We start from the raw sequence: 15917 nt of genomic DNA on the forward strand, positions 1-15917 counted from the left end.
TAGACACTGGTGGGTAGTGCTTTCCCCGCCCCCCAGCAGGCACCTTATAGGAAAAAAATATGGTCCGTACATTACCCTCCGCCGAAAACGTCCGCGTGAAGATCATCATATTAAATATACTTCAAAACTATAAACGCACTTACTCGCTGTTCATCGGTACGAAACAAAATAGGTAGCAACACCACGTTTGTACCAGGCTATAAGCATCGGCTAGTCACACTCAATATCCTGCCTTTTGTTTCTTCCGTTTGCCAGGAAACACATTGCATTTATAAGGCCCATTAGCCAAGAGTGGGTCATGCACTACAATGGAAAAAATAACCCCCAATTGCAATGGCAACAACAATAGCAACTCCACCAGCACAGCAATAAGAAACTAGGACGCTCTAGTGCAGAGTGTCCTCCCATGCCATGGCTGCAGCTAAAAGAGCTATGTACAGGTTATGGTACAGCCAGGGACAGAACTATGTACACAGCACGATTCAATTCTACTGACGATTTCAGGTGTTTTTTTTGGCTTTTTCCTCAAAGTTTTGGCTTGTTTTTCCATGCTGTGTCACTGTGTAAGCACAATACTTCAGAATGTCATCTTTTCTTCCCTTGGGTGGGAGTCTTTTTTGTGGTTCCACAAAAGAACCCCAACAATGTTTTGGGATCTTAGGAAATGTGATTTCACCTGCAAGATTCTTGTTACTTTATACATTGATTTGGATTTGGGATGGGACAGATGTTGACAGAGTTGTGTTGTACTGGTCTATGATGGCACCTGCCATGACAAAGCATCCCATTTAATTAGATGGGAGCATTGGATGAGATTTTTACAACTGCACAAAACTGTATGGATCCTGGCATTGGTCATTGTGCTGTAAAGCAAATCAAAGAGAAAACCAATGTACGTGCAGCATATAATTATGCCCCCTTCATCTATTCTAACTTTTTGGCATCATTATTAACATAAACACTAACTCAATGCCTATATTGGACTCTAGGTCAGCACTAGAGAAATGTCCACCGGATAAAAACAGATCCATTGAATGGCACATAGGAGTTAAGGAATACAAAAGTTTTTTTTTTTTGCTTGGCAAATCAAATTTGTCAATAATTGGCTTTTAAGGGGAATGGACAATATAAATTATCTGGAAAAACAATCAAAACCCTATCCAAATCATCTTAATTTCTCTTTTCTTTTCCCATTCAAACCATAAAGAATATAAGTGCAAACAATAAGTCTATCAGAAAACCAATCTTAAATCCCAGTTTGAAAAGCTCTTTGTAAATCTCTAATTTCTTCTTATTTTTGACTCGGTCAGATCACAGATTAGCCAAAGCCAGTCAGGGCTGTAGCGCTTCGTTCGAATCGTCACACGCACGTCAACAACCCCAGAGACATCTAAAGAAAGGTACAACTTACAGGCAAAATAATCAAAAGTGATCATCTACATCGTTGAATCACACCACCGTCGCCACATCAGACAGTAAAGTTTGTCTTTTCGACGAAACACAACACTACGATCATACAATATTTCCCCGTTAACACCTTTTCTTGGCATGCAACCCAGCAGAAGAGGGCTCTCCTCACCAGAAAAGCGGTGTCTTGATGAACACGATCAGGTGCCGAATAATAACGACGACGGCTATGAAAGAAACAAATAAAAAAACAATAATCACAATCAGTTGAATAATTGCACAGTCATTTGGGAGTCGGGAGTAGAGAGGGGGGGGGGGGGGGGGGGGGAGGGGTGCTTGAGAACAGGGGCTCTGGGGAAAGGGCTTGGTCGTCTGGTTTGATTAGCCGGCCTCAAGAGCTACTCCGTGGAACTCTGAGAGGAAGGCTGGGTGCGGGGGGGGGGATTGGAAGGGGGTGTGGCAGCATGGTTACGCCGTCGAGGGAACAGACACCTCCAGCAGACGGTTGTTCTTGCGCTTGCAGGACGCGCCATTGCCGTTCTTCGGCGCTCCCTGCACAAATTTGACACACACCTTGTCCTGCTTGAACTGCACCAGGAACCTGCCGGGGGAAACACATGATCGGGCCCAATGGTTAACACCGAGCTTCGCCGGAACCAATCACTGGAAGACAAAGACAGCTACTTCTTTCTGGCCCTAAATAGGCAGTTTAGTACAAGTGAAGACGCAATTAGAACGAAATAGATCCACAAGAAGACATGTCTCTGGACACTAAATTTCGTACCAAATGTCTCAATTGGAATTTGGCATAAGCATACAAATATGTGCAATTGACGGACCCTTTTTTGGGGCTGTTCATGATGAATTTGGGCATGTATATAGTGCGTTTGTGTGTTAGGTATGCATGTGTGCATGCGTGTGTGTGTGTGTGTATGTATTTTCAGGAGCCCTTACTCATCTGAGATGTCTATGTCCAGGTGATCGTGGTTTACGGCCGTGGCGCCCGTGCGACGCAGCTTGGTGATGATCTCAATCAGGTGCTCGCTGCTCAGTAGGAAGTCCCCTTTGGTCGCCCCGGCAGAACCCTGAATGGAAAAGTAAATACTTAAACACAGCCTTGCATCTCTTGTTTGTAGATTTCAATTGCAAACGACATCTTTGGTGACATTTGGCCCAAAGAAATGGATCACTTAGTGTTTCAATTTGGTGTAGGGTTAATTATTCTCTCCACAGGATAATGACCAGCATGTTGATCGGCGGCCACAGCCAATAAGAATCTCTCTCGTCGTACACGGGGTCCCGCCCACCTCTTTGAGTTTGAGCGCGAAGAAGCCGTCGTTCTGCGTGCTGACGGATATGCTGGCGAGGTCGGGCAGCGGCACGCTGGCCTTCACCTGGCCCGTCTTCTGGTCCGCCAGCACAAAGTTGTTCTTGGTAAGCAGGAAGATGCGAGCGGTGCCCTGTACGACGACGACAGAAAACACGATTTCATTCTGCATTAAAGCCAGCAAAAGCTTTTCTCAGATCCTGGGATTTCAGTTAACAGTAAACCTAAGGAGACCGAGTGATTTGTTACAATGTGATTATGCTTCTCTTTCATCTATAATTCATGAACTAGTCCAGTGTTAATTCTGCTTGAACCAAGACCACCTGTGACGATGGGTCAGCCACAGACTTCTAAATAAACCTCACAAAATGTTAAAAACTGTCCGAAACGAGATGGTTTCAGGTGAGGTATTTTCTCCTTCGTCTCCACTGTATTCCGGAGGAATTCCGTGCTCGTGTGATAGTGGTGCTGGGATTACCTTGCCGTTGGCCCGGTTTATCTTGTTGACCACGTCGGCCAGCAGGACCTTCTCGTCCATGGCGCTGCTCAGCTTCTGGTACTTGGGGTTCTTGCTGATCTCCAGGTAGTCCCCTCTGAAAGGCTGCCCCACGCTGAGGGGAAGATGCAACACCGTTCAGCTCTCAGTAGGCACCAGTACAGCGGGAACCATGGAGGTTCTGCGATGAGCGTGCTCATCGCACGCGCAGGGATTTCAAATACTCTGAAATACTGATAAGGGTTATAAAGGAGAGACATAGCAGAACAAAAAGTACTATTTTTAAATAGGCAACCGCAAAAAACTTTCCCTCCAGCTCTACTCCCTCCCTACTTTTCACCGCCATTGCTCGGAGATGCATTCACGCATCTGTGATTCACTGACAAGATGAATTTCCCAAACCAATCAGTAAGAAGCCCTGGTCCGAAATGAGCCGGGAACAGTCTTAATTAAACAGGGTTATGCTCGGACAACCAGAACAGATATCCTCACAGCGTATTTCCTTCACTAATAGCTGACAGATGGCTAGGACATTTCTAATAAGTTAGACTCAAATTATAGCTCTTAAATCTGACTACAGCAGCTAAACCTTGTATTTCAGAATGAAAAACAGCCTTATTATAATTATGATAAAATGACTTCTGATAAAAAACAAAAAACAAGATAGTAACAGTAACTAGATGATAGCTGCTTTTGAACGACTGTTTACAGAGTCTCCCGTTCTGATACTTTGTCTCTAACGATCTAGGGGATAGCGGGTGAGGCTGAGGGGAGCTTGGCGGGGGGGGGGGGCTGTACCTGCTCGGGTACAGAGCCTTCTTATCCTTGAAGATCTCGCTGGCCTGCAGCTTCTCCTCGAACACCGCCTTTCTCTCGTCCGTGAACCGGCTCCTATACTTCTTGCACTACACACACACAAACCATACACACAAACACAGAAACCCTTTAGAACAGACTTGTCATTCTATAGGTCGCCTCAGCTGCTTTCTATTCATATACATACAGTATCTATACCTCGCCCTGATCATCTGATGCATAGAGCAAGCTAAGCCTCGCAGTCGCAGCATCTTGAACCCTCAAGACCAGATTCTCATTGACTGGCAGCATTGTCACTCACAGAAATGTAGATCCAGGTAAGATATGACTCTGGTCAATCGGGTTTATTCGTATATTTACATCCATGTATTTATGCAGCCGTTAATATATATACATTTTTGGTAGACAGCTGGGCAATTGTATTAAATCCCATTTGACACACGTTTCCCTCACCATCTGTGGCATCTGTTTCTCCCAATGTACAGTTTCCACTAGCGTAAGGGCTTTGATTGGTCAGGCTTGCATGTCAGTCAAGACACAGTTAACCAACCCTGTGTCCAAGATTCTCTGTGTGGACGGGCTTGCTTCGTGAGACTATGTGACGCCCGACCAAAGTAGGAGAGTGTGTTTGCGAGCACTCCACCTACCCTCCAGTGGTGGAAGATGCTGCGGAGCTCCGTGTGAGCCGTGTCCAGGAAGCGGTAGGGCCGGGTGGGCCAGCTCCCGCCGATGGGGGACATGGAGGGCAGGTCGCGCTTCAGGCCCAGGAAGTACTTCTGCATCTGGAAGCACGACGGGGGTGGGGGGGCGGGCATCGTGAGCAGGCTTATGATCCGATCCTCAAACGACCTCAAAGTGGAGAAGCCTGGTTCTGGTTCTTCGTAGTTATTATTTTGTTTATACACCACCGACAACCCCACACCTTACACAACAACAACAACACACAAAGTTTTATCAAGGCCTGCTACGTACGAGTCTCTGCATGATGAAGCTGTAAATCTTTCTGCCCGCGTTGGCTCTGAAGAACTTCCTGTACTCCCGACGGACCTGGTGCAAAGATACAAAACACAGCTGTCAATTACCTCCTCGGAAACGGAGAGAGAAACAAGGCACTGTACCACAGAGTGACGGGTTGACAGTGGAGTATGACAGCAAAATACTCACACAACCACACCCACACACACAGTTTGGTTAGACATTTTCGGGGAGTGAATGGGGGTTAAAACAGTGAACACATCAAAGGTGACAGGATTAGTCGTAATGAGTTGCTAAAAGTTAGTAAGGAAGGAAGTATTTAATTTACTTCAGATTAAATTAAAAAATGAGACAAATGGACAACATTGAGCATAATAAAATGTTAATCCACATTTAAAATGCAGGCTGCATTCCAAAATAACGAGAGCCGGATCCGACAGACGGACAGAAAGACGGACAGACATATTTAACACCTCTGAGCTGTGAAGGATGTGGACTAGAAAGTGATGGGGTGGGAAATATAGTTAAAAATGTGTTATGTACAAAAATAAAATTGACAAGAGTAAATAGGTAGCAACACCACATTTGTGCCAGGCAGTTAGCATCGGCTAGCCACATTCAAAATCCTGACTTTGTTCCTCCGTTTTTCTCCTCCTGAACACCCGTCATTCGCGGATGAGGTCAGCCTGACCAGAGGAGAAGGGGTGGTGTGTGTGTTGGTGTGCATGCATGAGAGTGAGTACATCTGTGCACCCTAACCCGTACGATTTGACAACATGTCTAGTTGGTCAAACCTGGGAATATGCCGATATATTAAGCAGCAAACCGCCTATGCCGACTTTTGAAATGCAAAGTTAAGAAGATGGCTCTATTCGTGGTGAGGTGGACCTCCATGACACATGCAGAGAATGGAAACACTATTAGGGGTTAGTGGGTGGGAGGGTTGTGGAAGGGTTATGGTCTGGTGGCAGCCCCAGACTGGCCCTGCCTGGGGGGGCCGGCGGGTACCTTGAGTCCCAGCCAGTAGGCCCAGATGACGGCCACGGCGTGCCTACGCCTCGCTTCCTTCTTTAGCCTCTTCAGCTCCCTACGCGCCTGTGGGAGGACGGTCGGGAGACACAGAGAGAGAGGGAGAGAGAGGTCGAGATACATGAAGCAGCACTCTGGATTGGGAGGGAGGCGGAGGAGGCTGAGGCGTTGTCTTGTTGGATCAGTTCACACGTCAAAACACTGTGCACACACACACACACCCCGCACACTGCACACACGGACACTCGGACACACACGCCACACGACAGCCTTGCTGCGATCTGACCGGCGACAGGAAAAGCTCTGTGGCAGAATGTAAAGAGGTTAGTACTCCGTCAACTGATGTCGCCGAGTGTAACACATGGGAGCGCGAGACGTGGATGACCTTTTTTCCAGGGACGGTGGGGGACACAGGAAAAAAGGGCAGGTGTTAACAGGTGTCAGGCTGCGGGGGATCCAAACGTCACGCTAAAAGAGGAAATTAAAACAGGCACCCCTGACACTTCAATTCAGCGGGAAAAAAAAAAATTCAGCATGCCGTGTCTTGCCAAGATGTCGTGCAGAGATGGAGCGGCGGGTGAGAGATAAGAGAGAGGAAGGGAGAGAGCGAAGGAGAGCATGCACAGGACAGCAGATGATTGAGAAACACACACAACTCCCCCCCCCCCCCCCCCCACACACGTACACAACAATAGTGTCCGCGGTTTATGTCCTTTCATGTGTGTGTGCACGCGTGTTGTGTCTGACTCTGGCGGGCCGCACGTACGCGGTGAGTGTGTCTTCAGCACCCCCCCCCCCCGGTGCAGCCCCGGCCAGCCACCTGCCTCAGAGCCTCGGCCCCACAGAGCCTCTAATCCACCGGCTGCATGGCAAAGAGGCTTAAGGTCTTTCCTGCGCCCCAGACCTCCGCTGGCTGATCACCATGCCTCCCTTCCATTAGCCCGTCAAAACTAACAGTGTCTGGGAGGACTGGGCAGACTGGCTTGGAGGTAAGGGTGGTGCTGGGGGGCTTGGGGTTAAGCAGAAGGGCTTTGTGAGGGTCGCCACTGTAATCATGCGATGAGCACAGTGGCCTCGTGTGTGTGTGTGTGTGTGTGTGTGTGTGTGTGTGTGTGTGTGTGTGTGTGTGTGTGTGTGTGTGTGTGTGTGTGTGTGTGTGTGTGTGTGTGTGTGTGTGTGTGTGTGTCCGTCCCTGTACATTACGGATAGAAAACGTTCAAAGTGGATTGAAGCAGAAAAGACGTGCGACGATGGGATTGGTGGGTAGACGGGCGGCCCCCCGGGATGGGGGGGGGGGGGGGGGGGGGGGGTTTGTGGGTTCCATGTCTCAACGGATGGGTGGGTTAAGAGGGATGGTACCGGCGTGACAAACAGACAAAACAATTTAAAAAGGCGGGCAAAACCAAAGTCAGACGGGGTGGGGGGGAACGGGGGACAGGGGTCAAGCCTAGGTGAAATACCTTGGTGCCCTGCCAGCCGGCCCAAATGACCGACACGGCGTGCTTATTCCTGGCCTCCTCCTTCAGCCGACGCAGCTCTCGTCGGGCCTGGTGGTGGGGGTTAGGTGGGGGGGGGGGGAGGGTGATGGAGCAGGAGGAGGAGGTTACATTTTGGTAGCATCGTCAACGGGTGGCCGTTATGGCGGGGGGGATGTTAGTAGTGAGTCACAGGGCAGTGGATACTGAGGGGACTTGGGCGTGGGGGGGGGGGGGGGGGGGGAGTCTTTTAGGGTCTGACAGGATCTTTAATGGCGGTTGTTATCGTGCAGAGATGGAAGACAATGAAAGCGATGTAGGTGGATATATACACCTTGACCATTGTATTGGCCTTCAGCTGCCCTGGTTCTGCATTGGGAGAAGCGTGAGGAATCGTGATGGCTTCCTGGATTCAAACCATATTGGGCCGTTGGGAAGATGGCGTGTTTAGTTTGCAGCGAGGGGTGGAGTGAAGTTCACGGCTCATTACGACTGCGCTCTGATTTCGCCGGCGCGGTTGGAGTCCCATGCTTCGGAGGCTTTGGACGTGCGAGGGCAGAACAAATGGGCTTACGATTCATCCGCAACGAACCACTGCGAGCATTCTGCTCTTTATCCTAATTCCTTAAGATTACCCGTCGATAAAGAGGCATGGGCCGGGTATCGTTAATGCAGCCGCATGGTAGAAAATGGTGGCCAAGAGACGTTGAAGAAGACATTAGTCAATGGCAATGGGGGGAGTGGGGTTTAAACTTGAGGAGATTAAACAGATTATATGTGGCTGGAAGGTTTACGAAGTGCGACCATATGTGTCATGATGGGACCATCTCCCCCCCCCCGTTAATGAACAGGCTCTGGAAATGATGCGATGATCCATATCGAGACTGCAGGGATGACCGTGGGACCTACAGTACTTTAAGCTATAGCCACACACAGCCATCGTGGGACTGTGAAAGGCCCGCGGGGGTTGAGACCCACAACACTTTAGCACCGCGGTAACTGGGAACCTCGGAGCAAAATGAAGCCAACAATAAATTCCGTCGAGAATGGTTAGTAGATTAACTTCCGAAAAATGTAACATGGACTCGACCAACTGTGGGAAAAAGGGGGGGCGGCGTTGCACACACAAGTGACGGGCATTAGGAGCCAGATCTTTGAGGTCACAGAGGGTTGTTGCTGGTTAAGTGGACGGTTGGGGTTAGGGCTGGGGTTAGGGATTGGGGTGTCCAGTGTGACTACTACTGTAACTACTCGAACCCGAGCGTTCAAATACCTTGGTGCCCTGCCAGTACGCCCAAATGAGCGCCACAGCCCGCGTACTCGCCGCGACATACTTCAGCCGTCTCAGCTCCACGCGAGCCTTCACCACGGCGGTGGGGTTTGGGTGGGTGGGTGGGTGGGGGGGGGAGATGATCAAAGAGAGAGAAGGGAGGAGAGGAGAGGAAATAAAGAGTGATGGAGGACGGGGGGGGGGGGGGGGGGGGGAAGAAGAGGAAGAAGCAGAAACATTTGATTTGAAAAAAAAAAAGAACGGTGCGATCAGCCGACAGAAGCAGAATCAAGAGGACAGAGCAGTGATCACGCTCAGAAAGGGCCTGCTCAGAGAAATGAGAACGCTTGAGCGCTGCCACTCGCCAGCAGAGATCCATTCTGGGGGGGGGGGGGTTTCAGCAGAGTTAGCAAATGCTCGCACAGGGGGATGCGTCGCTCAGCTGAATTCACAGCGGCGCAGCGCTGAGGAACCGGGCGACGATTAGATGAGCTTGCATTAAAACAGGACGTTATTAAAGAGGCAGCAGGAGGGAGTGTCCGTCCCCGGTGTTGTGGTTCCTCCCTGATCGAGGGAGTGCTGCTGAATCAGTACCTGGGTGCCGTGCCAGTAGGCGGCGATGGTCGTGGCCGCCTCCTCGCACCGCTTCTGGTGCTTCAGCTCCCGCAGGATCTTGCGTGCCTGGTCAAGGAACACAATGAACGCGTTTTAATTTGTATTTAATTATAGCACTTAGTTATGTCTTATCCTAGCTATCTTTGTTGTACACAGGGAATCGGATAACCTGGCGAATTGCAAGTGCTTTGCACTTGGTTCTACGAACATCCTTATTGTACAATACCTACAGTGATATATTGTTTCACTTTCTTATGACAAATGTACTTATAGGAAGTCTTTTTGGATAAAAACGTCTGCTAAATGCCCTCAATGCATGTATGTGCTGCGCTTTCTAGCTCACAGTTTTCTTTGGATTTCGCTGTGATTGACATGCGGAGGGCGGCGGCCTACCTTCCATCCCCTGGAGTACGACTGCACCATGATGGTGGCGCTCTTGATCTGCGTGTACTTCTTCTGTTGCTGTAGGTCGGGAGAAAAAAGAAGAACAGAGAAAGAAGTCAGAGACCACCTTGAATCCATTTGGACAGACACGCTAGGCAAGATTGTGTAGTGTGTAGTTGTGTATGTAGTACTAGTTGTACGTAGTCGTGTGTGTGTGTGTGTTTGTGTTTTGATGTGTGTTGATGTGTGTTGATGTGTGTTGATGTGTGTTGATGTGTGTGTGTGTGTGTGTGTGTGTGTGTTCCCCCTACCGCGTATCGGCGGTACCACGCGGCCACCACCACCTGGCTGCGCTTGAGGAGCAGGAAGTGTGTGCGGCACTTCCAGCCGCGGTAGATCTTCTGGATGAGGGCGGCCAGGTTCTCCAGGCAGCCGCGGCGCTTCTCCTCCAGGGAGAAGAGCTGCAGACACACGAGACACACAGGGCTCCGTCAAGGACCCTCTCATTAGCCGGATCCATGTGCCGAGCGACCCCACTGTTGTGGTGGTAAACGTGTCCAGATGTTATCACCGCGTATCAGAACAGTACTTTATCGTCCACTGATGTGTCATTAGTCTGCGTTTGACACAAAGGGATGCCCTTTGGGTCACTGGTAGTATAACCTCGGACCCAGCAGTCCGTTTACCGGCATGTCCAAGCAGAACTGCTGGGGGGGGGGGGGGGGAGATGGCACAGAGCCTGGGCCGGAAACAAAAACAGCAAGGGGCGGAATTAAGCCTCGTTTGCCGTTTCATTAGGAAGGTATTTTACCGCAGAACCCTCATTTGTGCGAGTGGATGAATATTTCCGGATTTAAAAAGTGTATTTCTGCAGTGGCAGCTCCACACAGTGCTGCATTTTAAACCTTTACAGACTTCTACAGTTAACGTCTGCTGGCTGGGTTTGCGTTGGCCAATTACACGCTCAAAGGTCGCCACTGCCAGCCACACGATTGGCCAACACTAATACGAAGTGAAAGAAAGTGAAATTCCCTGTTTACTTTGATTTGAGCTCATCTGCTGCCATACTTGAGAAAATCTAAAGTCTGAATTCTGAGACTACGGTTATTACAAACGAAAGCAACCAGCCTGTTCATAAAACCCCCCACAAAAGAAGTCTGTGAGAAGCAATACCGATGAAAAGTCCCCCATGGCAGAGACTCCAAACCAGAGGCTCGGGAGACGAAACCTCCTCTCCCCAGAGCCAACTGCTACACAGGGAGAGAGGAGGCTCTCGGATTGTGTAAACCTGGCTGAACCAGACAGACTTAATGGAGGCAGGATCTCTTGTGAAACTGCCACCGGCCGGGAGATGCAGGGCCGAGATGGAGTCACGCAAGGGAGATGAAAATCGGGGAATCGAAATCCCGCCGGGCGCTAGAGCGTGTTCTATGCTCCGGATTGTTTGTCGAGCCCGCTGAGAGAAAGACACTTTCTCCAATGCAGGTTATAGAAACCAAAAAGGCTAGCGTTGAGTATAAGAATACATTGAAAAAAACATTTGTTTCCCATGGTGAGTATGTAAGTGATACCATGTGCTCCCAGAATGTTGGTTGTGTTGCTAATTGCTGTGGTGGTGGTGGTGGTGGTGGTGGTGGGGGCAGTTGGGAGCTGTTTGGACCCTCCTAATTTGAGAACACAGAGCTCCAGAGCCGGATAATTTCGGCCACTTGAAGCCAGCCCGACCTTATCCAGCGCATGTTCTACGTGCACGGGAACCTAAAGAGTGCTCGGTTGTTGTTCATGGGCCTTTTGCGTTGCTTTACCGTTCTGGGGTTCCTGATGAATATCTTTGAGTTGCCGTAGGCAAATTCTTCCGTTGAGACCTGGAGATCTGCCATGAGCACCTCCACACCCTCCCTACGGAACACCGGAGAGGTCAAAAAGGGTCAGAGGTGCCTTACTTTACACAGCAGTTAAAAACAACAGAAAGCAGAAGTGGGAAGCTTTACTACAACAGAGAAAGCGGTGAGGAACATGAAAACATCCCCCCTCCCCCAACCAGAGGAGAGGGAGGGAGGTAGATGTAGGATATATCTTGCACAATGCGTGGGAGAGGAGGACTCCGTGACCCCCCCCGGAGCTGGGCGCAAGGAGGCCAAGGGTTTGTTTACTAGAGTTTAACAACAAGACACCAAATGTTTGGTATCAAAACTGGCAATCAGATAGGACCCCAGCACACACGCACAGAGGAGGTGGCTCCAGTGAATACTAAACAGCCATGCGAGACCAATAGGAGATAGAGAGTAAGCAGTGGACAATGTTTTTTATGTAGACTCCCCCCCCCCCCCCCCCCCCCCCTAGAACGCCTTACGACGGTAAATCTGTTGCTAGTAATGTTCGTTGCTATGTAGAGCAGACTCTACTGGAAAATCAGAAATTTAAATGGTTCAGTATGTCCGTCATTAGAGGCATACTTCAGGAACATTTAATATTCTGATCATTTTTGGACCACTTCCCGTCTCACTAGTCAGATTAATGAACCACTAGTAGGCAAAAAAAACATGTCTCAATAAGGCCCAATCAGATCATGCTTAAGATGGCTAAAGAAGACACGGTTTCAAAAGCACAACTGGCCTCAAAGCCAACTCAAAGCCAAGGCACTAAGGCTAAGAAACCCAAGCTAGTACCACAAGGTGTACCTCCACTCCCCCCAACACACACAAAAGTCCCCAATTGCAGAGGGCTCAGCTCCTACCTTGTGGGGCCCTTCCAGTGGGGCCAGGTCTGCTTGCAGAGCATCTTGTAGCGCTCCAGGCAGGGCTCGTAGGCCTGGCGGTAGGCGTAGCCGGCCCGCCTCACGCGCACGTTCTCCATCAGGCCCAGGTAGGCCACCTGGTGGCGCACCAGGGAGTCCGTGAAGATACGGGGCGCCTTCTTGTCATTGGGCTTCACGCACCTGTGGGCCGAGAAGAGAAGTGATCAAGAGTAAGGGATTGGGATGAAATTAAAAAAAGTTCACAATACACTAAATAAAAAAGAAACCGTAGTGAGGTTCTTTCATTACCCTTCAGTCTCTCTTAAGTCAAGTGATGAGAAAAAAGCGCAATTATGTTGGGTTCAGTTGACCGTGAAGCTCAGTTGTATACTACGTCATATGCGAAGGAGACGCATGTTAGCACAACGAGAGACGGGGGGGGGGGATCTCTGACCTGATGTAGTTGGGGTTCTTGGTCTGCAGGTTCCTCATCAGGGTGCCCACCGAGTGCTTGAACTGGAAGCCGGCGGTGGGGGGCCTCTTCAGGTTGACCTTGGCGGGGTTGCCCTCGGGGAAGAGCTGCTTGATGAGTTTGTGGTTTGCCTTGTACATGGCCTGGGACAGATCGCGGTACAGCAGGTCGTTGTTCTTGTCCATGAAGCCCTCCACGCGGTACAGAACCTGTGGCGCAGACGAGTTGAAACGTGGCCTCCGTTACACAGCGTTTGGTTTTAGCTCAACTACGCGGTTTTGGAATCAAATCGCTGTGCAAAGAGCGTCCTTTCGCACTGCTCTCGTGACGACAAAACACACAAGAGCTCAAGCGAGCAGACGGAAACATATCTCGGTACACGGCGGGATATTAACATGGATTAGAACAAGGTTGTCATTTGTAAAATTGGAATGTTCTGAGGATGAAAACGTTGCCTCTGCTAGGGTTTCATTAGTGTGAACAGCACCGAGAGAAGATCCATTATAATGTCACATCCACTTCAGTCACGTAAGAAAGACTACTGTGGCACGATTCTTTCTTCAGCCCCTAATTTCTTTCTGTGGTATGTGATGAGAAAATAACATTGGCATGGAAACCACAGTGATGGGACATTTGCCCGATAAAGGAGAACACGCATTAACGCGGAACTGCTTAAACCATGACAATATTCATGATAATATATGGGGTCTTACTAAAAGTCCGATACATACAGACACATATCGGAGACATTCCCGGAGAAAAGTCTGACACTTTTTGGAGACATTTCTGGAGACATTTCGGAGAATTCCCGGAGACATTTCGACCCAGCTACGCTGAGCAGGGCAGCGTACGCCACCGTGTGTCTTGGAGTGTGTTCCCCGGCCCGTGGGGTCCCCCGTACCTTGCCGGCGTAGTGCTGGATACGGAAGCAGCTGTGGGGCAGACTGTGGTCCGTCAGGAACTTGGAGTTCTTGCTGAGGCGGCTTTCAAAGTGCTGGTGCTCTGCGCACACCGTGTTCAGCTTGTCCAGGAAGGTGATGTCCGTGACGGTCCCGGGGCGCAGGCACTCCTCGTCCAGCATGGCCAGGATGCCGTTCTGGTTCTGCTCGTCGGTCGAGGAGGACAAACCCAACCCCCCCGGTCAGAAACATCCACTCTTTAACAGACGAGGCCGCTTTAAGTTCTGTCGCGTGTTTCATAGAGGCTTTTCAAAAGGGCTTAGCAAAGTCAGGTAAAGACGATAAAGAAACAAGTTTAAGGGTAATAAGTGCCAGAAATACATCGTTTAAAGATACAGAACATACAAACGTGTGAAAAAAAAGTGTCTAAAAGATCAAAGCCGGCATGTTTTTCACATGAAGGTCATAATTGTCATGTTCATGTTCCGATGTACACCCCATCTTGGTGCCCCGCACCCTTCGTACCTTTACACCGTTAATGCGTCCAGGAAGGCGCTAACCCTATGAAACTGCAATGTGCACACACACCAAGAAACCGGGAAGTACCTCCAGCAGTTGACTTACATTTTCAATGAGGTCGCAGATGACGGCGTTGTTGAAGTACTCGATGTTGGTCCACTCGATGTCCTGTTTTCAGAAGGAGTGGAGAAAGGCAACTCCCCGAGGTCAACGCCAGGTTGTCTTGGGTTTCACTTCTACTTGAGCTCCTAATAAAGCCACTTAGCACTTCTCACCAACTAAACACCCACTTACACAACTAAGGAGATTAACGGACATTGATCCTAAGTGGCTGCATCGTTTCGCAGCTATCTCATATAAATTTAAAAAAGAAGGAAGGGAAAGCAGCCCCTATCAGCGCATTTAGATATTTTGAGCCATTAAAGCTTCTGGGCACACATCTTTCAAAAGGAACAAGCTGAGGTATAGTACAGCTGAGGTAATGTGATTCAGGCACAGGTTCTGAGGAGATACTAAACACCACAATTACACCACAGAGACAGCCCTGAATCAGTTCAATCCAATGGACCGCTTCAAATAAGTCAAACAAACAACGCGTGTTTAGTTTCAGTGTTTGGCTTGATATGGACTAATGAATTCGAACATTTTTGAAAATCATTGCAGATGTCTATTGGCCTGTTGCTCTGCTTTTTTTGTACCCAAACAGGATATCCTGGTATGACTCTTACGATAGATATAGAGAGAGAGATAGAGAGATAGAGAGATAGAGAGATAGAGAGATAGAGAGACAAGAAAGCCCAAGACTTCAAGAGTAGGGGGCACTTGAGGAAGGCGTGACCTAAAGTACAGTGTGTGTGACTTCAGCTTCAGACTTCTGATTGGTCGCCCTCTTTTCTTTTTTAAAGCTGCCCTTTGTCCCGATCCCTGGAATTTTCCCATGCAGTCACACTGGATGGAGGCCAGGGAGTGGAATATCATGGTGGTGGTGGTGGGGGGGGGGGGGATGGTACGGTGGGGACTTGGAGGAAGAGGAGGAAGGAGGAAGAGGAGGGGGATGGGGAGGGGGTCAAGGGAACAGCACTCGCATACTTGGAGCTTTGAAAGCAAACAGAGCCCTGAAGCCTCTTGGGGGCAGGAGAGGGTGGGGGTGGGGGACGGGGGGTTACTTTTGCTGGAGTGAGGGATCACATCCGTCCCCTGGTCCACACAGAGACCAAGGGAGAGAGTGATAGAGAGATGTTCAGAAGAGAGGGAGGGAGCGAGAGCAGGCAAGGCGAGCCCAGAGCGTTTCTTTTTGGGGGGGGGGGGGAGTGATGGATGCAGGTGTGGCGGTAGTGGGGGCTACATGAGGTAGAGGAAGCAGACGGTATCTCAGGGTAATAAATGGGAACCCTGGGGGGGGGGGGGGGGGGGCGACAAGGCTGGCAGTCAGACAGCCAAAGGAATCCAGGGGTTTAGCCTTGACCAGTGATGGGGAGAGGGAGCTCAGAGGACGG

The 15917-nt window shown here is 49.7% G+C and overlaps 1 protein-coding gene across 4 annotated transcripts in view; it reads right to left on the reverse strand.

The window, feature by feature from the left end:
- Positions 1–1756: 1756 nt before the first annotated feature.
- myo1b (myosin IB) overlaps positions 1757–15917 on the reverse strand; it is a 53264-nt gene continuing 39103 nt past the window's right edge. Inside the window, exons 15-32 of one of the 4 annotated variants that reach the window (XM_056580485.1) lie at positions 14527–14589; positions 13905–14105; positions 12986–13212; positions 12532–12732; positions 11600–11693; positions 10106–10255; positions 9804–9872; positions 9390–9476; positions 8799–8885; positions 7511–7597; positions 6030–6116; positions 5019–5093; positions 4694–4828; positions 4029–4135; positions 3213–3345; positions 2715–2867; positions 2362–2492; positions 1757–2008 (exon numbers count right to left, since the gene is read on the reverse strand). In XM_056580485.1, coding sequence (XP_056436460.1) covers positions 1876–2008; positions 2362–2492; positions 2715–2867; positions 3213–3345; positions 4029–4135; positions 4694–4828; positions 5019–5093; positions 6030–6116; positions 7511–7597; positions 8799–8885; positions 9390–9476; positions 9804–9872; positions 10106–10255; positions 11600–11693; positions 12532–12732; positions 12986–13212; positions 13905–14105; positions 14527–14589 — 2220 coding nt within the window. In that variant the 3' untranslated portion in view covers positions 1757–1875. The remainder of the gene's footprint in view (positions 2009–2361; positions 2493–2714; positions 2868–3212; positions 3346–4028; positions 4136–4693; positions 4829–5018; positions 5094–6029; positions 6117–7510; positions 7598–8798; positions 8886–9389; positions 9477–9803; positions 9873–10105; positions 10256–11599; positions 11694–12531; positions 12733–12985; positions 13213–13904; positions 14106–14526; positions 14590–15917) is intronic. The other 3 variants (XM_056580487.1, XM_056580488.1, XM_056580489.1) reach the window with 3 other exon arrangements.

This window comes from Gadus chalcogrammus, chromosome 20 (genome assembly GCF_026213295.1).
Source record: "Gadus chalcogrammus isolate NIFS_2021 chromosome 20, NIFS_Gcha_1.0, whole genome shotgun sequence".
In the NCBI taxonomy this organism is placed as follows: domain Eukaryota; kingdom Metazoa; phylum Chordata; class Actinopteri; order Gadiformes; family Gadidae; genus Gadus; species Gadus chalcogrammus.